The sequence below is a fragment of the Perognathus longimembris genome, chromosome 10, assembly GCF_023159225.1.
Source record: "Perognathus longimembris pacificus isolate PPM17 chromosome 10, ASM2315922v1, whole genome shotgun sequence".
Classification (NCBI taxonomy): Eukaryota; Metazoa; Chordata; class Mammalia; order Rodentia; family Heteromyidae; genus Perognathus; species Perognathus longimembris.
Genome location: NC_063170.1, coordinates 13,113,290 through 13,140,906, shown reverse-complemented (window position 1 = coordinate 13,140,906; position 27,617 = coordinate 13,113,290). Strand labels below are relative to the sequence as shown.

At 52.2% G+C, this 27,617-nt stretch overlaps 3 protein-coding genes across 7 annotated transcripts; 2 read left to right on the top strand and 1 right to left on the bottom strand.

Annotated features, from left to right (window-relative positions):
- The first annotated feature begins 330 nt into the window (after positions 1 to 330).
- E2f4 (E2F transcription factor 4) lies at positions 331 to 6,890 on the top strand. The gene is made up of 10 exons (XM_048355351.1): positions 331 to 530; positions 987 to 1,096; positions 1,236 to 1,397; positions 1,719 to 1,762; positions 2,421 to 2,482; positions 2,699 to 2,996; positions 3,458 to 3,667; positions 5,623 to 5,670; positions 5,887 to 5,931; positions 6,030 to 6,890. Exons 1-10 carry the CDS (start codon positions 396 to 398, stop codon positions 6,143 to 6,145), a joined length of 1,230 nt encoding a protein of 409 aa, XP_048211308.1. The 5' UTR covers positions 331 to 395; the 3' UTR covers positions 6,146 to 6,890.
- On the bottom strand, positions 4,776 to 27,568 carry LOC125358303 (F-box/LRR-repeat protein 2-like). 4 transcript variants are annotated; one of them, XR_007212293.1, is made up of 9 exons: positions 27,526 to 27,568; positions 24,613 to 24,714; positions 16,376 to 17,359; positions 14,804 to 15,019; positions 14,524 to 14,667; positions 14,158 to 14,375; positions 13,220 to 14,059; positions 8,979 to 8,981; positions 4,776 to 4,824 (listed from the first exon to the last, which is right to left on the bottom strand). XR_007212293.1 is itself a non-coding variant. In XM_048355349.1 (8 exons), exons 1-7 carry the CDS (start codon positions 27,547 to 27,549, stop codon positions 13,891 to 13,893), a joined length of 1,857 nt encoding a protein of 618 aa, XP_048211306.1. In that variant the 5' UTR covers positions 27,550 to 27,568; the 3' UTR covers positions 12,730 to 13,056; positions 13,885 to 13,890. The 4 variants fall into 4 exon arrangements, 2 of the variants coding, with proteins under 2 accessions (XP_048211306.1, XP_048211307.1); XR_007212294.1 differs by lacking the exon at positions 14,158 to 14,375; XM_048355349.1 differs by lacking the exons at positions 4,776 to 4,824; positions 8,979 to 8,981 and adding an exon at positions 12,730 to 13,056 and having other exon boundaries at positions 13,885 to 14,059.
- Positions 7,027 to 11,543, top strand: Elmo3 (engulfment and cell motility 3). Of its 2 annotated transcripts, none has more exons than XM_048355348.1 (20): positions 7,027 to 7,372; positions 7,511 to 7,551; positions 7,630 to 7,702; positions 7,885 to 7,935; positions 8,137 to 8,306; positions 8,396 to 8,495; positions 8,585 to 8,736; positions 8,823 to 8,901; positions 8,998 to 9,048; positions 9,134 to 9,256; positions 9,344 to 9,475; positions 9,563 to 9,664; positions 9,762 to 9,870; positions 9,979 to 10,115; positions 10,218 to 10,381; positions 10,468 to 10,580; positions 10,672 to 10,776; positions 10,880 to 10,962; positions 11,048 to 11,134; positions 11,233 to 11,543. In XM_048355348.1, exons 1-20 carry the CDS (start codon positions 7,295 to 7,297, stop codon positions 11,302 to 11,304), a joined length of 2,022 nt encoding a protein of 673 aa, XP_048211305.1. In that variant the 5' UTR covers positions 7,027 to 7,294; the 3' UTR covers positions 11,305 to 11,543. The 2 variants fall into 2 exon arrangements, with proteins under 2 accessions (XP_048211305.1, XP_048211304.1); XM_048355347.1 differs by having other exon boundaries at positions 7,029 to 7,372; positions 11,217 to 11,543.
- Positions 27,569 to 27,617: the final 49 nt, after the last annotated feature.

Genomic DNA, 27,617 nt, shown 5'->3' with positions numbered 1-27,617 from the left:
GAACAAGAAAGGTGGTTTCAGGATGGGAAAAAAAAATGGTCAATTTCATAGTACTTAGTGTAAGCTGGAAAAGAAGTTCGGGAGATTTCCTCTTCTCTATTGACCGAGCTGCTCAATGACTTCTTCCTCCACATTCGTCTCCAATTTGTTTCGCCTTCCAGAGTTTCCAGAGATTGTTTTTCGTCTTCTTCGACAGCTGGATATTTGCTCATGGTCCCTGAAGTTTTACGTCGGCACCCGGGGATGCGAATTGCACGAGATTCCCTGGGAGGACTCAGAGCGGAAGCGGAAGCGGCGACCAGGCTCCAGCAGCCCGGTGGCCCTGAACGGAAGCGGAAGTGGTGGCGGCGCCGGCCTAGCCTGGCCTGGCTGAGGGGAGGCGGCGGGTGTCCACGATGGCGGAGGCCGGGCCACAGGCGCCGCCACCCCCGGGCACCCCAAGCCGGCACGAGAAGAGCCTGGGACTCCTCACCACCAAGTTCGTGTCGCTCCTGCAGGAGGCAAAGGACGGCGTGCTTGACCTCAAGCTGGTGCGGCTCAGGCTTAGCGGCGGCTGGTGGGGGGGAGCTGGTGAGCCAGGCCTCAGCCGGTAGCGGGAACCGGCGCGGCGGGGGGGGGGGGGGGGGGCCGCTAGGTCCTCCGACAGCCAGCCGCCATCAGCATGCTTCCTCACAGGAGGGAGGCCGGGGACTTTCTCATTCATTTAACAGAGGCCATTGAGCGTCAGCTAGGTGCCGGGCTCGGGGCTGCAGGTGCTGGCCCTCGTGGCCCTCCCGGGATGGCTTGGGGGCAGAGAGCATCTAAGCATCACTACACGACTGTGACAGGTCTCTCTCTACCGCATGGTCCTGAGCTGCTGGCGTGCCTAGAAGCCACGACGGGACTGGGACTCAGACTATCTCCTCTTCCCTGACCAAATCGCAAGGTAACCCGAGGTCCACCTAAAGAGCGGGACCGAGCATTTTGCACTCTGTTCTGTCTGCCAGGCAGCTGACACTCTAGCTGTGCGCCAGAAGCGGCGGATATACGACATTACCAACGTCTTGGAAGGTATTGGGCTAATCGAGAAAAAATCGAAGAACAGCATCCAGTGGAAGTAAGTGGGGATATCTTGGGGGGCAGGAGGGTCTCCTACCGGGAGTTGTCAAGGGGTGTGGGGCAGAGGGAAGATATCGGGGGCAGTGGGACTCGGCAGTGCACGCCAGTCCCTACTGAGCCTCACTCCCTGGACTCAGGGGTGTGGGGCCAGGCTGCAATACCCGGGAGATCGCTGACAAGCTGATAGAGCTCAAGGCAGAGATCGAGGAGCTGCAACGGCGAGAGCAAGAACTTGACCAGCACAAGGTGTGGGTGCAGCAGAGCATCCGGAATGTCACAGAGGATGTGCAGAACAGCTGATATCCTCCTAGTGGTCTCTAATTGGGGGAGAGGGCAAGGGGCACTGGGATCCAGCTGTGTTTGTTTTGTGGCACCCTGGGCTCTGTTCGTCTTGCAATGTTGGTCCTGTAGCCCTTGGCCAGGTCCCACCCAGCCTTACAAGTATTCTTCATTGTCCCTCCTCCTCTGTCAGCCTTGGACTGTGATCCCTCTGCAGTAGACCCTAGGCCCTAGAACTTTTTTCTGAGGGCTGTGTCAGACTTTTGCTAAAAAGTTTGGTCTCTTCTGTGGCCTGCTGACACCATAGACAAGGCATCAACTGTTCTCCTTAACCTTCACACCTTGGCTTACGTGACACATGAGGACATCTGCAGATGCTTTGCTGGTGAGCAGAGCCGAAGCGAAGGGGGGCGGGAGTGGGAGCTTAGCCACAGCCCTAAGCATTGTGCCTTCTTAAGAGGATTTCTCAGGCTTGCCTAAATAGAAATCAGGCAGGGTAAAATGCTAAGTTTGTGGGACATTGGGAGCCTGGAGGCCCACTATATTGAGGAAGTACAAGAATCCTGGGATGGGTTCCTGGATTCACACCATCAATGTTGTCCTCTGGGTGTGGTTTCTGGGTGAGTATGTATGCACAGTCTCACATGCTTATATGCAGGGGGCAAGGGTGCCTATTTCCAGCCAACCTTTATTTGGTTCACTTAGATTGTGGATACAGATGTTTGTCCTTCTCCATCTTGTGTCTCAGACCAGTCCTGGGAGAGGCACATTAGTCTTGGTTAGAACACCTGTAACTAGAGATTAGGATTATCATTTGAAGAGTGAGGTTCCCATGGCCAGTGATGTCTCCACAAATGTGTTTGAACCCAGATTTCCTGGTTAATGTGTTTGGCTCTAAGGGAAACAAGCACTTTAGCTCAGGCCCAGCTGCTAGGGTGATAGTCAAGGCTTCCTGCTTAGTATCTTTCTTAATGGAGCAGGTACCTCTATGCCCAGCTCAGATTGAACCCATGGGCCCTGACCCATTCTCCTTATCATTCTAGGAGATACCCTTCTGGCCATCCGGGCCCCATCGGGCACCAGTCTGGAGGTGCCCATCCCAGAGGTGGGTGCTTGGTCTTGGCAGGCGGTGTCAACTGAGGGTGGGTGCTGACTGGGGAGCCTGATAAGTCCTGGGTGGGGCACAGGGGAGGCCTCAACTTTGGGGTTATCTAGGAGGATGGGCAGCCTGAGTGGGAGAGGACACTGGCCCTGACCCAGGGCCAGGTTAGAGAGAAGCCATACGTGCTTGCAGTTCTGTCTACCTACTACCAATCTCTAGGGTCTCAATGGGCAGAAGAAGTACCAGATTCACCTGAAGAGTGTGAGTGGTCCCATTGAAGTGCTGCTGGTGAACAAGGAGGCATGGAGTTCACCACCTGTTGCTGTGCCTGTGCCACCCCCGGAGGATCTGCTCCAGAGCCCACCTGCTGTTTCTACCCCTCCCCCTCTGCCCAAACCCACCTTAGCGCAGCCCCAGGAAGCCTCACGCCCAAGCAGCCCTCAGCTGACTGCTCCTACTCCTGTTCCTGGCAGCACTGAAGTCCCAGGGGTGTCCAGCCTGGCAGCTGAGATCACAGGTGAGGCACAATGGTGATAGGCCATATTTGCATCCCTAGAAGCAGCACCTGTGTTGTGGAGTGTCACCCTGAGAATTAGAAGGGACTGTTGGAGTCCGTCTTTCCTTGGCTCCTGCTAGTCTCCCTTGCTGTGCCAGTGAATGCACCCTTCTTAATGGGACAGCTCTGTGTGAAGGGAGAGTAGTAGTGACAGTTTCCTGCAGATTAATATGCCAGTGTCTGGCAGCCCCTCTTGAACGTTCACCATGTTGTCTTTGCATCTTTCTCCTATAGACTTTAGGCCCCCATCTCCTTAAGTGACTCGTTTCTAGGTTCTTTCTTCTGGGGTAACTGATAGGGCCTAATTCACCTTGGGTCTGGACACCAGAATAGTGATCATCCTGATGATGGGGTCAGGTCCGCCAGGTTCAGCCCCCTGTTTCCTACCACCATGTGATTGGGTTTGGTGGCTATGGTTGCAGTGAGTGGTGGCCCTGGGACTGAAAGCAAGGACAATGATGAGCTCAGCTCACTCCCACTGGGCCCGACAGCGCTGGACACCAGGCCACTGCAGTCTTCTGCCCTGCTAGACAGCAGCAGCAGCAGTAGCAGCAGCAGTAGCAGCAGCAGCAGTTTATCCGGACCCAACTCTTCTACCTCCTTTGAGCCCATCAAGGTGGACCCCACAGGCGGTGAGTTTACCCACTCACCAAGTGGCAGCAGGGAGAGTCCACTCTCAGCCCAGTCCTTGGCCAGAGAACCTAGTGCCCCTAACAGTACCCACCTGAGAGCAGAGCTCCCTACCAGCCAGGGCAGGATGCCTGGTACCCAAGTCAGTGCTGGTACCCTTTTGTCTCCTTCCTGGGTTAATGCAAAGCTCCCTGGTCTTCTCTCAAGCCCCACATGTCACTCTTGGAGGTTCCTTCATCCACACTTGGCCTTCTGTGTCCCTGTCTACTTTTCCTGTCTCCTATATAACCCCTGCTCCACTCCATGTCTCCATCTTCTAATCACTCCCAGGTGGCAGCTGGTAGGACCCCACCCTACCACTGCAGCTTGTCTGGCTGGCCTGCCTGCGTGCCTGCCTACCTTCCTTTCTTCTCTCTCTTAATTGTTTGGTGGTAGTGGGGTTTGAACTCAGGGCCTTGTGCTTGTGCTCTACCACTTGAGCCATGCCTCCAGCCCAGAGCTGATTTTTTTTTTTGCCAGTCCTGGGGCTTGAACTCAGGGCACTGTCCCTGGCTTCCTTTGCTCAAAGCTCACACTCTACCACTTGAGCCACAGCGCCACTTCCAGCCTTTTCTGTTTATGTGATGCTGAAGAATCCAGGGCTTCCTGCATGCAAGCATTCAACTGCTAAGCCACATTCCCAGCCCCCGCCCCCTCCCCCCAGGGCTGATCTGAGGAGTTACCCAGCAGGTGTCTTAAGGGGCTTGGCTCTGCTACTCTGGTTTCTTGCTGATGCTTTTTCCTCATTTGGCTTTAGTGATGCCAGCTTCTTGAGTCTTGGTACTTTAAGCACAGCTGCTTGGGAGAGCTCCAGATCTGGGAAAATGAAATCCAGTCTTTCCACAGTTTAGATCTTTTGCCTGAACTCCATGCCTATCTACTATCTACCCTCTGCTTCTCCAGTGAACACCTCATTTTTTATTATTTTTTTTGCCAGTGCTGGGGCTTGGACTCAGGGCCTGAGCACTGTCCCTGGCTTCTTTTTGCTCAAGGCAAGCACTCTACCACTTGAGCCACAGTGCCCCTTCTGGCTTTTTATATATATGTGGTACTGAGGAATCAAACCCAGGGCTTCCTGTACACAAGATAAGCACTCTACCACTAGGCCATTTTCCCAGCCCTGAGCATTTTTACATATCTTTAATTCGTTTTTCTCCTTAATGTCTGCCTCTGTGGGTAGCTGTCCACTGGCCCTGCTCATCCAGGTGTGGTATCTGGATGTCCAGTTCTCTCTGCCCACCCCACACTGGCTAAGTAAGGTCTGTTTCACACATTTCCTCTTGTGTCTCTTACATCCTCAGCACTCACGATTCCTACTGGATACCTAGATTCTAGATTTGTTGGCATCTCTTTTTCCTTACTGACAGAATGATCTCTGAAATGCCAACCTGACTGAACTTTATCCAGCTCAGTAGTAGAGCATGCACTAAGCATGTGTGAGGCCCTAGGTTCAGTCTCCAGCATGCACACATACATACACGCCCCCCCCCACCACAAAACAAAGACTACCCTTTGGTGGTTCCCTAACTACCACTGGGGAAAACCTCAAACTCCTAATCCCAGCAGACTCCCCTTGTGTTCCCTTTAGTTTTTGCTCTGTTTCTTGTCTCTTCCCAATCAGCTTTGTAGTAGCTTCATCATCCTGTAGTTCCCACTAAAGTGTCTTCCACCTCTGCCAGGTGGCCCAGCTCAGGGTGTATGACAGAATGCTTGGTAAAGGTGGGAGTGCATAAGGCATCCTAGGCTCAGAGTACCAAACTTCAGTCAGCAGAGCAGACTGTCAGACAATGCCAGCTACACCTGGGGCAGGCCTTGCATTTCCTCAGCCATGTGGAACCCCAGAGTTGATGGTATAGGATCCAAGAAAGGTGGGGGCTGTGGTGGGACCTCCCTCTAGCATGGCTTTCTTGTCTTCCAGTTCTGGAACTCCCCAAAGAGCTGTCAGAAATCTTTGATCCTACACGAGGTAGGCAGCATTCCCCCTTGGGTCTGGGGATAAGGGACATGGTTCATCAAGTGCTGCTTTCTTGCTCTTCTGAGGACCTTATGCCTTATGGTTGTGCTTGGTACTCCCAGGCAAAAAGCAAACTACCCAATGAGCATGGGGCGGGGGCTCCTTTCATGGGCTTTAGTGGGTGGAGAGGTGGGGGCCAGAATATAAATGAGTTCTCTCCATTCCCAGAGTGCATGAGCTCAGACCTGCTGGAGGAGTTGATGTCCTCAGAAGGTGGGTGGTCCAGAAAGGTAGAGGGTGGCTGTGGGCAGAGGTTGGGTGGCTGCTGGGTGGGGTCATGGCCCAGGGCCTCAGCCTGGTACTCTCTGCAGTGTTTGCCCCCCTCCTCCGTCTTTCTCCACCCCCTGGAGACCACGATTACATCTACAACCTGGATGAAAGTGAAGGTGTCTGTGATCTCTTTGACGTGCCTGTTCTCCACCTCTGACTGAAAGAAACATGCCCTGTGTGGCTGGGACCCAGACTAAGCTGGGGGCTGCCTGGGAACCTTCCCCACCCCACCCCACACAGCTTGAGAGTCACAGACTCCCAGCTTGCCCTACTGCACAGTTCTGGCCATGCCTTCTTCTTTTGCTTTGGCATTGGTTCTGTGTGAGCAGAGCAGGGGAAAAGGCTCAGCCCCCTCCACATGGAGCCAAAGTGTTTGCCTCCCTTTTTTTCTGGAGCCCTCCACAGCCCAGGCTCAGCTGCCGTCCAGTGGCACAGACCGGACATGGCCCCAGTAGGTCCGATTGTCCAGCCCATTACCTGCTCCTGCCAGCCCCTCTCCCCCGCATAGGAAGGATGGGATGGAGCAGAGTACTTGCCAGCCTCACCCTAGCTTCCTTTCCTACCCACTCATCCTACAGTGTCTGGACCTCTCATGTACCCCCTTCTGCTGAGGCCCCAGCTCTGGGAACCTGCCGATGGCAGTGGGGGGTGCTAATAGGAAGGAATTGAGGTCTCTAGATAGGAATCTGGGTGAGTTGGTCCCAGCCTCCTGATGCTCCATAGCCTCCTCCCCCTTCCTTTCTATCCATTTATCTTTGTTTAGAGCCATTTGCAGAGATTTAGAAAGATTTACAGTAACGAATGGATTCCTATATAAAGATTATTTTTATACTTTTTTGCAGCAAAAGGAAATTGTAATATTTGTACAGTGTCCAAGTGAATAAAGACCATGCCTAAGGCTATCTCTGATCTGGTTCTTTGGGGCCCCTCCCAGGGACTGCCGGCCTGGCGGGACGGGGTGGGTCACCTTGCTGGAATGGGAGGTGTGGCAACGCTAGGCAGCCAGTCATCCCTGCCCCCGCCGCCGCACCTTGGTGTGGGGCGGGGCGGGGCCTCAGCAGGGCGGGCCGGGGCTGGCGCCATCCTACCCTCCTGCCCCCTGACTCCAACCCGGAACTAGCCGAGGCTCCCTGGGGAAGGCCTTGGCTCCCGGCTGGGAGTGGGAACCTGGCCTGTGAGTGCTGGCCCCCGGGGCCGAGTCGCGGGCAAGGGGCACCCTTCTAGCCCCCAAAGGGCTCCAGGCCAGGTAGGCGCTCGGTGGGAGGTGGCAGTCTGGAAGTTGCCGGCGCCCACCGCCGGCTGGACCATGGCTCCCCCGCGGAACGTGGTGAAGATTGCTGTCCAGATGCGCGACGCCATCCCGCAGCTCATCCAGCTGGACCAGGTCACTGGCCTGTCCGACCTCCACCTACCCCACTGCCCACCTCTGGGAGATCCCCTTCCCTTGGGACAGGCACCCCGCCCTCCCCCACCCCCAGGTTCTTCCCATTCCTAGCTCGTGAGTGACAGCTCCCACTTGTAGGCGAAGCCCCTGGCCACTGTGCTGAAGGAGCTGTGCGACGCGTGAGTGTGGCGGCCAGCGGGCGGGGGAGGGGCGGGCGGAGTGCCCCTACCTGCCTCGCTGAGCTCTGGGCCTCGCAGGTGGAGCCTGACTCACTCCGAGCGCTTTGCCCTGCAGTTTGCTGATGGGCACAGGAGATACATCACCGAGAATGTGAGTCCCAGCCCCCAGACTTCACCCTATAGACCCTTCTCATCCACCTGGCTCTGATGCAGCAGAATCATTCCCCATATCTGAATATGATCCCACTTTTAATGACACCCCCCCCCCAATCCTCCCTGAAGACTCAGTTGACCTTGAGTCCTCCTTGACTTTGCTTCTCTGTTTTCCTCCAGAATCGGGCGGAAATCAAGAATGGCAGCATCTTATGTCTCAGCACTGCCCCAGTAAATGCCCCTTCTGGCCCCATCCCCTCTGCCCTGCCCCTCTTTTCTACCTGATGGCCTCAGCCCCGAGTCTGGAAACCCTTCCCAGCAGTGCTCCACCTAGTGGCCACCACTTCCTACACTTTCAACTCCAGCCCTAATCTCTGTCCTGCCTCATCTTTACTCTGTCCCTGCCCCTGCCCCTGCCTCTGCCCCTGCCAGGACCTGAAGGCTGAGCAACTGTTGAGAGAACTGCAGAGTTCCAGTCGTGAAGGGCGCCAAGAAGCTCTAAAGCACCTCGTCCTGCTGGCCTCAGACATGACCTTTGCCCAGGAAGTCATCAGCCGTGATGGGCTTCAGAGACTGGGGACCATCATTGAGGATGGGGACGAGTGAGCACAAGGCCACAGGGGGCTGGAGGGATGTGGTAGGGCTTGGAGATATTGGTCTGGTTCTGCTCATTTCCAGGCATCTCCTCTAGCCTAGGTGAGGTGCTGGCTCTTGGGCTGAGGGCCTTTTTGGAGCTCATGGAACATGGCGTGGTATCCTGGGAGACACTCAGCATCCCCTTTGTGAGGAAGGTAGGTGGGCTTCTCCCAGGGCAGCAGGTGAGGGCATTGGGATAGTGCCACTGTGGTGGCAAGGTGGTGATCACCTCTACCTCTTACAGGTAGTGTCCTATGTGAACATGAACCTGATGGATGCTTCTGTGCCACCCCTGGCCCTTGGGTTGCTGGAAAGTGTGACCTTGAGCAGCCCTGCTATGGGCCAGCTGGTGAAGAGTGAGGTGCCACTGGATAGGCTGCTGGTTCACCTGCAGGTGTAAGCCTCGGGGATGGATACAGGGATACAGGGAGCAGTACTAGACGCTGCATGTGCAACTGAGCGCACCCCTCCTCTTGCCATAGGATGAACCAACAGCTGCAAACCAAGGCCATGGCACTGCTGACAGCCTTGCTGCAGGGAGCCAACCCTGTTGAACGTAAGGTGAGTGTCACTGGTGGCTGGGTGGTGGTTATCCACTGGTGGATACCGTGTTCCAACTTGAGGCTCAACCGTTGAACCCCCTTCAAACCCCTGCAGCAAATGCTTGATTACCTATGGCAGAGGAACCTTCGCCAGTTCATCTACAAGGTAGGAAAAGGGGGACCAAGGAGAGCCCTCCCTCCTCATCCCTCTTCTCCCAGTGAGTCACATCCACAGCCTGGCTGTCTTCCAGCGTATCATTCATAGTGCAGCACCGCTGGGCGATGAGATGGCTCATCACTTGTATGTGCTACAGGCCCTTACACTGGGGCTGCTGGAGCCACGCATGCGGACGCCACTCGACCCCTACAGTCAGGTGTGTGTCCTAGGAGAGACAGTCTGGGGATGGCTTGGATCGACTTTGAATCTCTTGATTTTGACACGTATCTAACAATAACCCCAGGAACAGCGGGAGCAGCTGCAGGCCCTGCGCCAGGCTGCCTTTGAGCCAGAGGGGGAATCTCTGAGCACTGGGCTGAGTGCAGACCGCCGCCGTTCCCTCTGTGCCCGAGAATTTCGCAAACTGGGCTTCTCTGTGAGTGACCTCTACCCAAGTCCCCACCCAAGGCTTCTATAAGGGCTGCCATGGCCCTTCCTGAGCTGCCTGTGCTCCCACCCCCAGAACAGCAACCCAGCCCAGGACCTGGAGCGCGTGCCCCCTGGCCTCCTGGCCCTGGACAACATGCTCTACTTCTCCAGACACGCCCCTAGTGCATACAGCCGGGTCAGTGACGGGGTGGGGGGATGGCACCGGTCCCACCTTGGCAGGGTCGCCATGGGCTTAGCTGAGACTCTGCCCCACCCTGTGCCCACTACCCCAGTTCGTGTTGGAGAACAGCAGCCGGGAGGATAAGCACGAGTGCCCCTTTGCCCGGAGCAGCATCCAGCTGACGGTGCTGCTGTGTGAGCTGCTCCATGTTGGGGAGCCTTGTGAGTGGTGCTGGGCCCAGCATGTCCGGGGACAGGGGACGGAAGGGCAGAGAGGGCCAGGGGCTGCACACACTTTCTCCCTGAGCCCCTCCTGCCCCCCTGCTCCAGGCTCCGAAACGGCCCAGGACTTCTCTCCCATGTTCTTCAGCCAAGACCAGAGCTTCCATGAGCTCTTCTGCGTGTCCATCCAGCTGCTGAATAAGACCTGGAAGGAGATGCGGGCGACACAGGAGGATTTTGACAAGGTATGGGGTGGGAGGGGAGGGAAGATCTGGGAGCCAAGCAGGGGTCTCTTCTGGAAAGGGGCCCAGAGGTCTGGCTCCAAATTGAGCCTGGGGTGGCCTCAGGTCATGCAGGTGGTACGGGAGCAGTTGGCCCGCACACTGGCCCTGAAGCCCACATCCCTAGAGCTTTTCCGAACCAAGGTGAACACGCTCACCTATGGGGAGGTGCTGCGGCTGCGGCAGACGGAACGGCTGCACCAGGAGGGCACCCTCGCCCCTCCCATACTGTGAGTTGGAAGGGACGGATTCCCCAGTACCAGTTCCCGTCTTCCCAAGTGCCCTGGTCACTGACTACCACCCCACTATATCCCAGGGAGCTGCGGGAGAAGCTGAAGCCAGAGCTCCTGGGCCTGATCCGCCAGCAACGCCTGCTCCGCCTCTGCGAAGGGACGTTCTTCCGCAAGATCAGCAGCCGGAGGCGCCAGGGTCTCTGAGTGGGTCCAGGAGGGGCACAGGGTGTGAAAGTTGAGGTCGAGCCTCTCTCATCACTCCTTCCCTCTTCCCCTTTTCTGCACAGACAAGCTGTGGTTCTGCTGCCTGTCACCCAACCACAAAGTGCTGCAGTATGGAGATGTGGAGGAGGGCGACAACCCCCCTGCCCCAGAAAGCCTGCCAGAACAGGGTAAGGAGGGCAGGGCCAGGGTTCTGACAGCTGCTTTCCTCAGATGCCCTATGTCCTGGGCCTTCCTGGGGTCCCAGCTGTCAGCCTGGTTTTCTTCCTGCAGTCACTGTAGCTGACATCAGGGCACTCCTAACTGGCAAGGACTGCCCCCATGTCCGGGAGAAGGGCTCTGGGAAGCAGAACAAGGTGAATGTGGTAGAGCCCCGGGCCCCTTCCTGCCTGCCCCTACGTATCTGTTCCCTGCTCAGTGCCCTTGCCCTCCCTCCCGTAGGACCTCTGTGAGTTGGCATTCTCCATCAGCTATGATCATGGGGAGGAAGAGGCGTACCTCAACTTCATTGCTCCCTCTAAGCGGGATGTGAGTGTCTGGGCTTGGCTCAGTTGGGAAGATGGCCGAGGGATCAGATGGGCAGAACTTCATTGGCTCTGTCTGTCCCAAGTTCCATTTGTGGACAGATGGGTTGTGTGCCCTGCTGGGGAGCCCCATGGGCAGCGAGCAAACCCGGCTGGACCTGGAGCAGCTGCTGACCATGGAGACCAAGCTGCGGTTGTTAGAGCTGGAGAACATACCCATCCCCGAGCAGCCACCTCCTGTGCCTCCACCCCCCACCAACTTCAACTTCTGCTATGACTGCAGCATCGCTGAACCTTGACAGTGAGGTTGACCAAGGGCCACACAGTTGCTGCCACTGCAGCAACCACAAAGAGGGCAGAGCAGCATGGGGCCCCTAACCAGCAGAAATAAAGTGTATCAAGCAAGCACTGAACCTTGTAGCCCAAGCCTGTGACAGATATGGACAGTCATCCCCCTTTTGTTTTGAAACTTAACTCATGAATAAGACGTCAAGCAGGACCACAAACTGAGCAGCCACACTCGGGGGCTGGTGTTCATGGGAGGCGGGGACACTGGGGACCCACAGAGGGATGGTCTGTTGTCTCTTTGCACCTGCCAAGTAGCAGGACAGGAGGCAATGCTCCAAATAGATGCTTTCTGGGCAACACTAACAGAGGCCTAGTCTGGGAGTGATGCTGTTGACAGTCTGAACTCAGTCCTCAACTCTGCTTGGCCTGGCCTGGCCTGACCTTTTTGCAGCTTGGAGGCCTCTGGTAAGAAGCATGAAAGGAGAAGTGTACAAGGGACAAACTGCTGAGGGACAAACCCCTAGTCCCAAAGGGCATCCCCAGGCCAGTGGGAGTTTTTAGGCAGATTTGAACAAAGCTTTTTGTACCAAAAACTGCATTCCATTAAAACCTAATTCAGAGCTGAGCACCAATGGCTCATGCCTATAATCCTAGCTACTCGGGAGTCTGAGATCTGAGGATTGAGGTTCAAAGCCAGACTACACAGATAAACCCATGAAACTCTCTAACTTGAAAAAAGCCAGAACTGGATATGTTGCTCAAGTGGCAGAGCACCAGGCCATGACTAAAAAAGCCAAGCAAGACTGCAAGGCTCTGAGTTTGAGTACCAGCGCCAAAATCCAACTCGGGAGTATGGATGAGGTAGAGGCTATAGACAGGCTAGAGCCTTGAAAGGCTGAAGAAGGGGTATCGGGTCTGGCAGGAGGCCGGGCCTGGAGGCTGCAGTGTCAGGCTCTGAGTCCCAGAGGCACAGAAGGGCACAAGGCAGGCCGAGTGCTGCTACCCACCTTCCTTATCCATGCCACGCACTATTTCTTACCCAGTGCCTCCTCAAGTACTGTTTAACTGTTAACCATCAATATTTTACCTTAAAGACAGATGAAATGGGCTGGGAATATGGCCTAGTGGCAAAAGTGCTTGCCTCGCATACATGAAACCCTGGGTTCGATTCCTCAGCACCACATACATAAAAAATGGCAAGAAGTGGCACTATGGCTCAAGTGGCAGAGTGCTGGCCTTGAGCAAAAAAAAGCCAGGGACAGTGCTCAGGCCCTGAGTTCAAAGCCCAGGACTGGAAAAAGAAAAGACAGATGAAACAGCATCTCATTTGAAGAATGTACTTGGGAGAGCACTTGTCCCTTCTCCCACCTCAGCCAGCACTTCTTATCCTTAGGCATCCAGTGTGCCAGGCCTGGGTTGAGAGACTTCTCATCACACTTAGGGTGGTCTGTTAGTGAGTTCAAGGTGGAAACAGGAGGCAGGGATCCCATATGTAGTTAGTCTGCCCATACTGTCCATTCTTCCTTTTCAATGTCTTCAGTCCATTGTCCAGGCTACTGTCATCTCAGCAACAATCTCCTGACTTCTGATCTCTAGTTCTGCTCTTCCAATCGTCTCAATACCTGTTACTCCACCTTCTTTGTAAATCATAAATCATGTGATTACACACTCATATACATTCTATATTATTAAATGTCTCCCTATTTATTGTCTGAACTAATGGTCATGGTTACCATAATGGAGCAGAATTGAGATGGGTGGGCTGCAAACATGTTGTAATTTAGTGTCTGAACCTGTAGACTGCAGCATTCTTGAATGGCTCTAGTTGCGATCCTCTCTGTACCTGATCAGAGCCCACTCCTATCTGCTCAGCAACAGCTCTGGACGGCCCATGTGCACCCCATAGTCCCTTCTACCTGGATTGCCCTTCTCTCATTTTTCACTACTTTTTATTCCTTCCTTGACCCTCCAAGATCATTGCTGCCCTGAGATTCTGCTTTCTCTACCACACTCATCACATTAGATCACCCCTACCAGTTGGCTTATTTGTCTTTCCAGCTAGCCTGGGGACTAGCAGTGTTGGCACTCTAAACCCCTACATGAAGCACTCAGAATATTATCTAGCTACTTCTAGAATTGATGAATAGATGGACAAAGTATGGGGACCCATGATAGCCATTTGGATAGACTTGCTTCTCATAGATTCTGGCCTTAGGTGTGAGGTGTTGGGGTGACAGGAGGCACAGGGTTTGCTCCTTCCCATCCCCGGCCAAGTCTGCCTGTGGGCCTGGCCTCCCAAACGGTGAGTGGAAAGTGGCTGTTGCCTGTGCTGCCCTGGATTGAGTCCTAGACAAACTTCGTAGCAGAAGGAGGCAAGAGGCCCTGCAACAAACTCCAAGTCCTTAGACCTGGGCTGGAGTTAAGGGTTATGATAAAGAAGACTGAGCTGTAGGACTGGTTACTGACCTGGTATTAGAGTGTGAGGGTCAGGTCAGCCCCTCCTACGAAGCGAGACTGGATGCAGGTCACCTGAGGCAGCTGTTCTTGAAAGCGCCTGACAGCTGCTATGTTGATACCAGGACACATGGCCACATCCAACACTTGGAGCTGCTTGCATGTCTGAGTAATGGTATCCAGTGTTCTGTAGAAAGGCCACTGGATGAATGCCTCGCCCAACACAAGGCCCCAGCCCGTCCCCTGCACTGTGTCTCCTTTTGCTCAATGCTATCATACACTCACTGCTCTGTGAGTTGACTACAGCTGGATAGGTTGATGTGCTGCAACCTTGGCCAGAACCTGGCTGCCTGGGCCCAGCCCTCATCACTAAGATGGCTGCAGTGACTCAGCACCAAACGCTCCAGACTGGGGCAGCCCCTGGCCACAGCCACCAAACCCATGTCTGTGAGTGCTGGCAATAGGCTCAGTGACAACCTCCTCAGCTGGGGGAACTGAAGCACCTGTAAAGAAGATGGCATTGGAACTCAGAGCCTGGCCCCTTTCCAGCTCAGGGGAGTGACAGGAAGTGAATGAGAAAGGCACTCTATGTAAAAAGTGGGTTGGCCCAGGCCCCCGACCCCAGCCCCAATATCCTCAGCCTACCCACACCTTGGCTAAACTGGCATCGGTCAGCTTGCTGCAGGCTGTGAGGTCCAACTCCTGGAGGGCCTGCAGCATGAGCAGGGAGGGGCCCTGTGATTTGGGAGAAAGGTCCGTAGAGTCTGAGGCCTGATGTTTCAGCTCTGGGTGTGACTGTGGAAAGAAACCCTGCTTCTCAGGTTCTCCCTGAGTTTGGCCTCACATGTTTCTAAAGAGAGACCTGGGAAGGGTTAGGAGGGCAGCTGAGCCCAGGAGTCACCCCACTCTCCCTGACGTGAAGATCTCCCACCTGGGGGCCTAATGCAGGCTTCTCATTTGGTTCCTCTAGCCCCAGAAGCCCCCAGTCACAGAGCTCCTTGCACCAAGCCAGGCGCAGGACTGAGAGGTGGGTGAGGTAGTAGCAGATGGCCTGCATGGTCCGGTTGGTGAGGGCCACACAAGAGGACAAGTCTAGCACCCTCAGGTTTGAGCTCAGCACTGGGATCATGGAGAGCACGGATGCATCCTAGAAGGTAGGGAGAAGAAGATAAAGTAGGGTCTCCAGCAAGGGTCTGCCCAAAGTTCCTGGAACAAGACAACAGGGAGCTGCCAAAGGACCCAGGCAGCACCCAAGCTAAATGGCCCGTGTTGGCTATAAACGTTGGAAGTTGCCAGGTACCAGTGGCTCATGCCTATAATCCTAGCTACTCAAGAGGCTGAGATCTCAGGATCACAAAACTAGCCCAGGCAGGAAAGTCCAGGACACTCTGATCTCCAATTAACCACCAGAAAACTGGAAGTGGTGCTGTGGCTCAAAGTGTTAGAGTTGAAGAGCTCAGGGACAGGGCCCAGGCCCAGAGTTGAAGCCCCATGACTGAACACCCGCCCCCCCCCCCCAAAAAAAAAGTCTGAAGTAGACAGGGTAGCCCATGGGGGTGAGAACCATGAGGAGGTTGCTGAAGGACAAAAGCTGACTGTCAATGATGCAGAAAGGATGTAGGTAGAAATTTCCAAGATAGCTGCCTTGCTTGTGCTCCCAGCTCTTGATAAGGGATGGGATGAGACACCCTTTGACCCTCAGCCCATTGGTCCAGGGGCGAACAGCTGACTAAGCAGAGCCAATCAGAAGTGCTCCCCCTAGAATCTGAACCACAAGTGTGGGACTGTGGTCAGAGCTGAGGCTGCCACCTGCAGGGAAAAGTAGAGATGGAGTAGCAGGATCTGAGGGCTGAGCAGAGGATGCTGGTTTGTAGAGAGATATAGGAGGCACAGGAATGTGGGGCCCAGAGAGCAGTAAGAGACACTGACATCCAAAGGAATAAATAGGCACAGGAAAGGACACTTACAGCAAAACAAGGTTGAGAGATGGGTAATGTTCACATCACAGTAATAGGTTGGAGGAATGATCTAGTAAGGAGAGACTGTAGGACATTCTGAGATAGAAATGCCTGCTATCCAGAGGAACAAGAATGAGCCATACGAAAGGCTTCGCTTTAGCTAAGAAGCAACTCTACTATGGTGTGAAATTCTCTTGGGAGGCCCTGCTTGAGTGCCTTCTTGAGAGCCAGCCCCCTTCCCTGCCATTCTTTTCCATCACCCGCTCTCCAACCTTCCTGCCTCTGAATACTTAAGTAAGATGCTAGGGCGCATAGGCAGGCCATCCTTAGTGTCTTGGACCTTTCTTTGCCTGGGCCCAGAGTGGGAACTCTGGGGAGGCATGCCAACAGCATATCTGTCTGGGTTCCTGTGTTCTTCCAGACCATGGCCATGCTCTAACTGCTATGCCTGGGTCATCCCTCCCTGAGGCCACAGACCAGCCCTCTCCCTGCCCGTCCCCCTCCCCCTGGCCCAGCTGCCCTAGAGAGGAGGAGAGGTTGCTCACCTTCAGTGAAGAACAGTAGGCCAGCCTGAGAGAGGTCAGTGGGGGTGGAGTTCCGCGTACTGTGCCCAGGGCCTGGGCCAACTCCCGCCCGCTCACCAAGCAGCATTCAGCCATGTCCAGGCTTTGCAACTCCCTCAGGCCCCCCAGGGCTGTACACCCCGCATCTGTCAGCCGCTGCAGCTTCCCCAGGCTCAGGTGCCGCAGATGCCGTAGGCTCCTGCTCACAGCCAAAAGCGCCCCATCTGTCAGTTCTGAGCAGCCGCTGAGGTCCAGGGACGTAAGGCCAGGTTGCTGACGGCACAGAGTGGCCACCGCCTCTGTAGAGAGGTCCCGGCAGCTGTGCAGGCTCAGCTCCTGCAGCTGCAGCCCAGTCACCTGGCTGAGGGCCTTTAGGGCCTCAGGTGGTAAGCCAGTGCCACTTAGGTCCAGGGCACGCAAACTGCCAGCCCGCTCCTTAACGAATTTCAGCAGGTTTTGGAAGGATAGTTCAAAGGGAGGAGAGCCCTGGGGACCCCAAGTTGGGCTTGACTCAAAGGTAAGGTGGCAGTAAGCCAAAGAGAGGCGTTCCAAGCTGGGTACACAGCTGCTGAGCTGGTTGAAGCTGAGGTCAGTCAGGTCCCGCAGGCCGGCCAGGTTGAGCTCACGGAGGCCACTCAGTGCCTGCCGTACACGCTGTGCTGTCTCAGGCTGAGCCAGTAGCATGCCTGATGTAAAGAGGCTGTTGCAGCCACTGAGGTCAAGGATGCGCAAGGCTGGGCATCGCAGGACCAGAGCCACAAAGGAGGCCTCTGTGGGACTGCCCCCACTCAGGCACAGGCTCTGCAGGTGTGGGCCGAGGTGGTAGGCAATGGACTGCAGCACCTGGTGGGAGGCGGGTGAGCCATCCAGGTTGGTCAAGCTGATGCAGGAGATGCCCCGGAGGCCCAAGCTCTTGATAGCCGAGAGTGAGGCAGAGGACACAGGGATGTTGTACCGCACTTTTGTCTATAGAGCAGCAGTAGGCCTGGGGTTAGTTCTCTGGCCAGAGGTTAAGGGCAGGGGAGGAAGGGTTTCCCTACAATGAAGATCCACCGTGATGTGTGGTTGAGGGGTATGGGTAGGAAATGGGAGTGTGGATGACAAATCATACTGGGATTTGAAGGGAGCTTACTATTGGAGAAGACTAGTAAAGGACAGGACTAGATGCCTAAAGAAGGGCAGGCACAGAGCAGGGAGTCGGCTGAGCACAGGAGGGCTGACATGTGATCTGAAGGAAGCCCAGTGAAACAAAGGACAAAGTATGCTGGACCCCAAACCTTGCAAACTCTCAGAAGGAGGCCCCAAGATCCATGAACCTGGCCTCCTGCTCTAGGAACTTAGCATTAGCTAAGCAGACAGTTCTTTTTTGCTCAAGGCTAGTGCTCCACCACTTCTTCCCTCCATCTTCAGTGGGCTGCTTATAGCCTTTTTAGGAGAAGTGGAGCAGTCATTACAACTTTCTAGGACCCAGGTGTCAGAGGTCTGCAGAAGGCAGTGACAGATGGAGCCCCTGGTGGCCTCAAACTGCCTTAGGCATAGGAACATTTGCAAAAATAGTTTTGTGTGTAAAGGGAAGACTCTGAGCCTGAGCATGTGTATGTATATGTAAGCACACATGAACAAACACATGGGGGACTGTCTAAGGTCAGGAGAATACTCGTAGCACATCCAGATAAGGAAGGAGAAGCCAGGGGTTAGTGGCTCGCACCTGTAACCCTAGCTACTAGGAGGCTGAGATCCTAGGATTGCAGTTAGAAGCTAGCTTGGACAGGAAAGTCTGGGCGACTCATCTCTAATTAACGACCAAAAAGCCAAAGTGGAGATACAGTTCAAGTGGTAGAGCATGAGCCTTGAGGGAAAAAAAAAAAAAAAGCTAAAGCCTCAGGCCCTGAGTTAAAGCCCCAGTACCACCACCACCTAAAAAAAAAAAAAATGGTAAGGAAGAAGTCTTTTCAGAGGAAGTGCCAAGTTGAGCTGGCCCAGTTCAGGGGAGCAAGAATAGGGAATGCATGGTGGGAATGAGGTATGACCTAGAAGGCACATTCGGCACTAAGCTGTGGGAATAAGCTGTCTGGTGCAGGAGTATAGAAACTTCCAGCTAAGGGGGCTGGGAATATGGCCGAGTGGTAAAGTGCTCACCTCGAATACACGAAGCCCTGGGTTCAATTCCTCAGCACCACATATATAGAAAAAGCCAGAAGTGGTGCTGCGGCTCAAGTGGTAGAGTGCTAGCCTTGAGCAAAAAGAAGCCAGGGACAGTGCTCAGGCCCTGAGTTCAAGCCCCAGGACTGGCAAAGAAACAAAAATGAAAAACCAAGAAACTTCCAATTAAGAAAAATATTTTCATCTTCTTAGATCTTATCCCAGATGTAGGCAAGAGGAAGTCAGTATAATTTATATGCAAGAGGCCTGTAAGGGAGGGAAAAACTACTTGGCTTCTAAAATCCTAGCCCCTGGGTTAGGGATATGGCTCAGTGGTAGGGTGTTTGCTTAGCATGTTCAAGGCTGTTTCCTTCTTACTTAGATTGCAAGTAAATTATAGTTAAATAAAGCTCTTGTTTCTGCATCCTAATTCAGGAAAGCAAGCTCCTTGAAACTTAATGACTGCAAAAGAAGCCACTGTTCCTTGCTTGTATCTCACTGATAGCCTCAAAAGGGAATGAGAAATATAATAGTGACACTCAGGATGGGCTCCTACAAAATTTAATCACCAAGATTCTCCAGGAAAAGATGGTGGTGGAAATCGGCCTGGCTTCTGCCTTTGACAGAAGCAACCACCATGGCTGTTATGGTAGCAAGGGGAGTGTGTGCAAGTACTGGCAGCAGCTTCTGGTCTCTCACAGAAACTAGAGGTTGGTTAGGTTCCCCTTCTGGACCCCACCTCCAGATGGTGCCCTTTCCCAGTGATAGCACTCACAGAAGACCTCTTGAGATAGGGCATCAGGGACTCCCAAGGGTCTGGGTCCCTCTCAGATTTAAGGAGAGCTAAGGCAGATTCCAATGTATGAGGCTGGGGAGGGAGATGAAAAGGCCAGAAAGAGAAAGGTGTGGAAAGGAAAGAAGAAGCATGCCTTCAGCCACTGCCAAGCCTCGCAGGACAGATGAGTCAGTCTATACTCAGTAAACTATGGTTGGGGGGGCTGAGAGCTGAGCGCTGGTTGCCCAGGCAGCACCCGCCCCCATAGCTCTTAGGTGGATCCTGAGAGTCTCACAGGTCCCAGCTCTGGCAGCAGAAGCTACAGGTGCTCATTCTCTTCCTCTTCCTGAGAGCCCGAGTAACCACTAACTCCCTGTGTGCAAGGCAGACATACTGCCAAGGGAGAATACTGACAGTTACACCTGGGCCCAGTCCAGGGCTGACAGCTGGCAGCCAAAAGCTACTGGACAAACAGGCAGGGCCTGGCTTGCAGGACTTTTGATACTAAGATAAGGGGTTTAGGGTCAGGGCTGCCTCTACTATCACCCAGTGGTCTATCCTGCTCCTGAGGTCAGCTAGACTTAACTATGGGAGCCTGGAGGAGCTTGTTAGGAATGTTTGTTTATATGAGGGACACAGCAGCAGGATCCTGGGTTCTGGACTTGGGCTCTAGGAAGCTGCTTCTGGAGGCTGGATGGAGGACAAGATGAATTCCTGCTCATGCTCCAAGCCAGGTGTTGGTGCCTCACACCTGTAATCCTAACTACTCAGAAGGCTGAGATCTGAAGATCAAGATTCAAAGCCAGACTCATCTCCAATTAACTAGCAAGAAAAAAAAAAAAGCCAGAAGTGGAGCTGTGGCTCAAGTGATAGAGTGCTAGCCTTGAGTACAAAAATCTCAGGGGCAGATCTCAAATCCTGAGTTCAAGCCCGAGGATCGGCATACACATGAAAAAAAGGTCCTCTTCCAGTTTTAGGGACCAGCCAATCCCCCTGGTCTCCTCCTTTCTTTCTTTCCTTTCTTTTTTTTTTTTTTTTTTTTTTGCCAGTCCTGGGCCTTGGACTCAGGGCCTGAGCACTGTCCCTGGCTTCTTTTTGCTAGCACACTCTGCCATTTGAACCACAGCGCCACTTCTGGCTGTTTTCTGTGTATGTGGTGCTGGGGAATTGAACCCAGGGCTTCCTGTATACAAGGTAAGCAATCTTGCCACTAGCCATATCCCCAGCCTGGTCTCCTTCTTTCTCCATGCCATCATCCTTTTTTTTTTTTCCCTGTTGTGGGGCTTGACCTCAGGGCCTGGGCACTGTCCCTGAGCCCTTTTGCTCAAGGCTAGCACTCTACCACTTTGAGACACAGCCCCACTTTTGGTTTGAGTGGTTAATTGGAGATAAGCATCTCAGGGGGACCTTTCTGCCAGGGGTGGCTTTGAACCACAATCCTCAGATCTTAGCCTCCTGAGTAGATAGATCACAGGTTACAGGTGTGAGCCATGGGCGCCTGGCCATGCAAGGAGCATCTTATAAGCAATTACAAAGTCATTTGAGAAGCATCCAAATGTCCACCTTTAAAAGTGACAACAGCTGGGGGGGGGAGGGGCAGAACTCAAGTGGAAGCACAACCAAACGCAAGGCCCTGAGTTCAAAGCCAAGTTTAACTAAGTATGTTAATCAGACAACCAAATATGACAAATGTTCACTGACCATGGGAGGCCAGGGTTTTGTGGTTACCTAGTGAAGCCCTGCACTGAAACTACAGGCCTGAGTACAAGCTCAGAGAATCTCAATGATGGAGAAAATGTCTCCCTGTATTCTGTGCTAGAATCAAAGCTAAAGTACCTGTTTCAGCAGAAGAATGTGAGGAATGCAGGCCGGGTACTCTGGAGAGGAGTTAGACACCTCTCAGGTTAGGGCAGGGGGGAGGCAGTGGAGGGCAGAGTTTTCTGCTCTTGCTCCACAAAGAACCCACCAGTGGACAATCAACGCTTCTCAGGGCACTGAGCAGAGCCCAGGTTTGTGTGAGCATACTGCCTCTGCCTGCATCCTTACTTAACACCAACTATGGTTATGTGAACAGCAGAGGCAGGTTAGGGGAATAAGAAGTCTCCACGAGGGGCTGGGATATGGCCTAGTGGCAAGAGTGCTTGCCTCGTAGTGCTAGCTTTGAGCAAAAAGAAGCCAGGGACAGTGCTCAGGCCCTGAGTTCAAGCCCCAGGACTGCCCCCCCCCGCCCCCAAAAAAAGTCTCCACGACTAGCATCCTAGGTTGGTCTGGTGAGACCCAGGCCATCTTGGCTTATGGTAAGCCATAGCTGTTCCATAGCATCGATGGCTGAGGACACTGCTTTCTCCTCTACTTGCCCACACCTGGGCCCTGGGAGATGGTTCCTGCTGACAGAGCCCTGCAGATTGCTCTCTGGGATATGTGGTTAGCTGGAGAGCAGCTTCAGCTCTATAATGGTAGCCTCGAAGACCCTAGCCACTGACACTTCTTTTCTCTTCCTCTTTGCTCCTCCTCTATCTACACCCAAAGCCCTGCCCCCACTCCCTTCTCCTTCACTGGCCTCCACTCCCTCTCTTCAGAACTTGCTGTCTTGCTTCCCCCACGCTGCTGTGTCGATTCTCCTTGCCCAGCCAGGGATGATGAAACTGCTGCCTCTTCAGAGGATAATGAATGCTGCCAAGGAAGCCAGGGCCTCCCTCTCCTCTTTCCTACCCTTCCAATGTTGGCCTCCCCAATCCTGACTCCTTGCCTTTCCACTCCTTCCACTCTCCAGATGTTCTCTCCTAGCCCCCCTCCCCGCCCCATCTTCTCCAGCTCTGAGCCTACTGCAGTGCTTTCCCTTTCCCAGCCTTCTTGGAGAGGACCTGTTCTGCTTCTAAAAGAAACCAAAGCCATCTGCTGAGAAGCCTCCTCTTTCCATGTTCATGTCTGACAACTGGTTCCTGGCTGGACCCCAACCTCCTTCCCACTCTTGCTCTTTGGGTTTTGCCAGCCCTTTTCTCTTGGTCCCAGGAAGAGGTATCCCTGCTTCTTCTGGGAACTGTATTGTTTCTCCCTTAACCACATTCTTCCCTCAGAGACCACAAACAACATGGCTTAAATACATCAAGCTCTCTTCATCCTGCAGCCCCTCTCCTCTCTTATTTCTCCTCTTTCAGCTGCACCTTTAGAAGAACAAGGCCACACCCACATCCACTGTCAGCTATAGTCACCCCTCCATCCCCACCCCTGCAGATTCACTCATTCATGGTGTCAGCTTCTCTCCAGTAATGTTCTCTCCACCAACATGAAGGGGTTTCTTTCCAGTCTCCCACAATGTCCTCTCTGACATGTCTCTTGCTAGGGATGGTCAGTTTGGTAGCTATTCTCCTTGATGCTATTCTCACTAAGGGTTCTGAGACTGCCCTCCTGGCTCTTCTCTTACCCTGCTCCTCACTGGTCTCTTTTGCAGGTATCAAAGAAGAGAGACCCAGCCAAGAGATGATGGCCTCCCCGTGGCTTATTCTATCTGGAGACATATAGACCAGACAGATAGATGCATGCACACACACATAATCTTTGTCTTTTTCTATGTACCTCTGGCATGTCATACTTTATCTCATTGGGCAATCTATTCTTTTCAACTGCTTTCTTTCTGCTCCACATAATTTTCTTAAATAGGCCCTAGGAGTTTCATGGACCTCTCTCCAGATAGTCCTAATACAACACTCTCAGGTCTGAATTTGCCATCTGTCCCTAACCCTGCTCCTTCTAAGCTCTCAGCAGCCTACTCTGAGTCATTCTCACTGCCCACATCCACAGTGACAAGTCTCCCCATCCACAAGAGAAAGGCCAAACTTGTTGGCCAGCATGCAATCACTTCGACGTCAGACTGCAGTTTATTTCTTCAGTCTACCTCTTGTCAGGTCCACTCAGCTCATTACATCATAATATTAATAAAAAAAATTTTTTTTGGCCAGTCCTGGGCTTGGACTCAGGGCCTGAGCACTGTCCCTGGCTTCTTTTGCTCAAGGCTAGCACTCTACCACTTGAGCCACAGTGCCACTTCTGGCCATTTCCTATATATGTGGTGCTGGGGAATCGAACCCAGGGCTTCAGGTATACGAGGCAAGCACTGTTGCCACTAGGCCATATTCCCAGCCCCAATAAAAATAAAATTTACCAACTAAAACTCAAATTATAAAGCAGAAGAAACAATTGTGCTCTGAACCTACAACATCTCTAAAAGTCGCATTTAAAAAAAGAAGAATGTATATTTATTAAAATCTCTGAAGGAACAATGAAGGAAATAAAGAAAATAGATATTCAGAATCAACAACATAGAGAGGTTCTGTGTCTCAAACATAAAAATACCTACCAATCAAATGAAAAGGCAAACATATCAGGAATACATTTAAAAGTATATAAAAAGCATAAGTATTTATAAGTATATAAAAAGCAATCTCTTGATATATACAAATGGGTAAGAAAATTACTAAAAGATTCCTGTTAGTTAAATGGATAAAGGTCACAAACAAAGGAAGAACCAACAGTCAGTTATTGAAAAATATTATTCAACTTCACTAATAATTAACGAAATTAAACTTAAAGCAAGAGCTAACATTGCTTGCCTTTCAAACTAGCACAGATGTCAAGATGTCTGCATTCACCTCCCCATTCACCTCCTGGCTGGGCTGCTTTCCTATACTCAGCTTCATCTCTTCCAGTCCACTCTGCACTGCAGAGTTCTATGATACAAATCGTACATTGTCACTAGCCTGCCTTAACATTCCTTATGGACTCCACAACAGTGATTAGGAGAAAGCCCAAGCTCTGTTGCCTGGCACATCTGCCAGCTTGCAGTGTGATCTTATTCTAGTTTCATTTCCCACGACTTCTCTCACATGTATCTAGTTATATGGAAACACCCAGCCAACTATACCACACTCTGATGCCTCCACTTGGGCTGTTACCAATTCTATAAGACAAATCTGAATTCTCGTCCTATTCTTTCAGGAGGTCTTCCCTCCTGCTTCTGTTTGACATCCTTTGTGTGTCCTTCAAGTCCCTGTTGCATCTTTTCAGTGCAGTATCACAGCACTGAGCCATCGTATCAAGATCATTCATACTGCTTGTCTTTTTCCTTCATTATAGGGACTACATATTGCTCATCTTGATAGCCTCAGCTCTGTACCCATAGCAAAAAATGCATGAATGTAAAAATATATGTGAATAGATGAGTAAATAGATGATAGAGGAGCAGGGACAGGAGCAAGGCGAAGTGAGATGATACAAAATGGGCAAGATAAGGTGAGCACCTTACCTCTCGAAGGGCATTCTGGGCTGCACAGTACCAAGCCCGGTTCACCAGGGAGGCCTCTTTCTGATCTGACAGAGGCAGGAAACTCAGAATATATGTGAGCATCTGAAGGGGAAAAGACAGAGCATTTAGGAACCATTAGTTTTGAGGGACCTTTGGCAACTACTCCAGCTGACAGTACTGTGGATCTGAGGGTACCAGAACTCTGGTTTCTAGTCCACCTGGATCCAAGGCTTCATGGAGTATTCACTTGCCCTCTCTAGCCTCCAAATATCCTTACTGTGAACAAACCTTTCCTGAGTACCATTCTGGTTCAGGCTTGTACCAACTAGTAACAATCAAACTTCCTGCCTAGTTTGGCAGAAAGAACTTGAGGGTTTGGTTTTTTTTTTTGAAGGGTGTGTGTGTAAATAAACCTAGTCTAAACCCCTTACTCTTCCAGCTTACTTCTCTGAGTCTTATCTGCTTCTTCCTCCTGCCCTCACAAGTCCAGGTCAGTACCCCTATACTTTTCTCATCTTCTCCACCTCTAGCTTGATTTCTCAGCTGTTAAATGATGACCCAGAAAGACTTGGAGATGCAGTTCTGCCCTCTGCCTATGCTGCATGAGGCTGGGGATGGTGAGGTTGGAGGCTACAGACAGGACCAAGAAAGGGATTGCTTGTGAGGCCAGGAACAATTTGACCTTCATTTTTCTAGAATCTTCCCTCCTTGAACCCTAGAACACTGTTTTCAAGGTCTTTTCTCAGCACTCTAATTGTCCTGTTTCTGCATTCTTCTGTGATTCTCAACACTTAGACCTGGATCCTTTGATCAGTTTACCAATACAGGAATAATCAATAATTCAGTAGCTTCACAGTCTTCTATTACCCAAGTGTCAGTCCAGTTGTTCACTGAGCCCTTTACTCAAACGATTCACCATCACCTTAATCCCAACCAAAACATATATTCTTCCCTCAGTCCAACTTCCCACTTCAATACCAACAATACAATCCACCTGAGAAATCTGATAATTCTTTGCATGCATGTTCTTCCTTCCCTCACTCCCAAATACACATATAAAACAGAGACTTCTTTCCATACTATCCTAGATTTATTAAAATTCCAGCTTCACAACTTTCTGTTTGTTTCAGGCAAGTACTTGATCTTCCTGAACTTCCATTTTTGTGTATGTCAAATAGATATATTTTTAAAAATCTCAATCAGAGTCTTATAGAAATGAAGTAGCCACTATATTTGTTACTAATAATTCTTTCTTTGCAAAGTCACCCCTATAGTAGCTCAGATTAACCACTCTAGACCTAAATTCCTTTCACAATCTCCTTGCTTCCAAGTTTATCCTTGCTAGTCCATTTTGCACAGTCACAAGGTTAACTTTCCTAAAAAACTGATTCCAATTTCAGCATATCCCTGATAAAATCCTTCAGGGTTTTCTAGTTCTTTTAGGACCAAATCTCTACTCTGAGTTAACACTGCCAATTCTCTATTCCTGTTTTGGCCCGCTGGTCCCAGACCCTCCATAATCCATCCTCCCTACTGTCTATAAACACAGCATATCTATTTCCTTTTGCCTATACAGGCCTCTTTCCTTGATGTCTTTTTTTTAAATGTCCTTCTTTATATTTGACTTTACCAGGCTCATTCTGATTTCTCCTTTCTTCTCAGATGCTAAGCACATTGGAAGTCTTTATCCAATACTTACTGGATTAAACTGAGGATGGACAGGGTTGTAGAAGAGGAAGGAATAGAGTGAGGAAGATAAGCAGTTTATTTCTGAAAGGAGGGTGACAAGTAAGTAGAGCCTGGACCAGGAAGAAGAGGCATGGGGAAGAGAATCCTCATGGGCGCCAGCACTGACCAGGCCCTTAACCATAGGGAGAGGCAGGAAAACATGTCTCTGGTAAGATAATGGTCACATGTGTTCTGGGCTGAGCATCCCAGGAGCAAAGGGAGAGGGAAACAAACATATAATGGGGGGAGGGGCATGATTCATTAAGCTAAGAAGGTGGCCTTTCTAAAGGGACTACTGGACACAGTGATAGAGTGGCTATTCTGCAAACCCCACCCCAAGGGGCTACTATAGAGACACAAGTGGTTATCCATGGGATCCATGGGGATGTATGGACAGCCTCTGGGGCCAAGCAGAAAAGAGATACAACTGCAGAGACTCCTATAAGTCGGAACAGGCTTATTTTTGCAAGGCTCGAGAGGAGGCATTCCAAGACTGAGGGCAAAGAATAACCGATCTCCCCTGGGCAATGGAAGGGGACTGCCAACCCTCAGGGCAAAAAGGATGGAGAAGCCATTGGGGACAAAACCTGTTATCTCCTGTTCCCATGAGGACAGAGGGATGTCATCCCCGGTAAGGAGAAGGAACAAACATCCCATGAGGTGAAAAAGATAAAGGAGGGCATCACTAAGGGGCCTAGGGTTTGGGGAGCAGGCTTGTCCTTGCTAAAGGACCTTAGAAAACCCATTCCCAGAGCAGTCTGCTTCCCACTTCCAGGGAAAGGAAGGAAGCAGAATGACCATTTAGGAGCCTATAAAGATAAGACTGGTTACCCTTTTAGGGACGATGGGATGGAGCAGACATCTTCCAGAACAGAGAGGGAGAAGACGGCCATCTAAAGGAAAGGAGATGGAAAGAGGGTCTAATTCCCGCTGAGATGAAAGAGCTGCTGCCTCCTGAGTCCGATGAGGTAGAAGAAGATGGTCCCCCAAGACAAGCTAAAGGGGGCAGATGGCCCCCAGAGCGGGGCCGTTACCCAGAAACAGGCAGGTCCTAGGGTCCGCCGGGCGGGTCATTTTTGCCAAGCAGAAAGTGCCGCGTGAGCTGTCAGACAACCCCTCCCCAAAGCTGGGGTCCCGGAGGGCGGGGCCTGTCCGGAGCTAGGCCTGAGGACCGCTTCCTCTCACCTCCAGGGGCAGCGACTCCGCCATCGCATCCCTGCCGGCTCCGCCCCCGCGCAAGGCTTTCTGGGAAGTGTAGTTCCGCCGACTCTTGGAGG

Coding starts and splice junctions, on each gene's coding strand:
- E2f4 (XM_048355351.1), top strand. CDS start 396: ATGGCGGAGGCCGGGCCACAGGCGCCGCCACCCCCGGGCACCCCAAGC. Junction 1,398..1,718: donor GAGGATGTGCAGAACAGCTG/ATATCCTCCTAG, acceptor TAACCTTCACAC/CTTGGCTTACGTGACACATG. Junction 5,932..6,029: donor GGAGTTGATGTCCTCAGAAG/GTGGGTGGTCCA, acceptor TACTCTCTGCAG/TGTTTGCCCCCCTCCTCCGT.
- Elmo3 (XM_048355347.1), top strand. CDS start 7,295: ATGGCTCCCCCGCGGAACGTGGTGAAGATTGCTGTCCAGATGCGCGAC. Junction 7,936..8,136: donor TATGTCTCAGCACTGCCCCA/GTAAATGCCCCT, acceptor TGCCCCTGCCAG/GACCTGAAGGCTGAGCAACT. Junction 9,257..9,343: donor CACTCGACCCCTACAGTCAG/GTGTGTGTCCTA, acceptor CAATAACCCCAG/GAACAGCGGGAGCAGCTGCA.
- LOC125358303 (XM_048355349.1), bottom strand. CDS start 27,549: ATGGCGGAGTCGCTGCCCCTGGAG. Junction 17,360..24,612: donor CCCAGAATGCCCTTCGAGAG/GTAAGGTGCTCA, acceptor GCTGCTCTATAG/ACAAAAGTGCGGTACAACAT. Junction 14,060..14,157: donor TGTAGTCAACTCACAGAGCA/GTGAGTGTATGA, acceptor GCCTTTCTACAG/AACACTGGATACCATTACTC.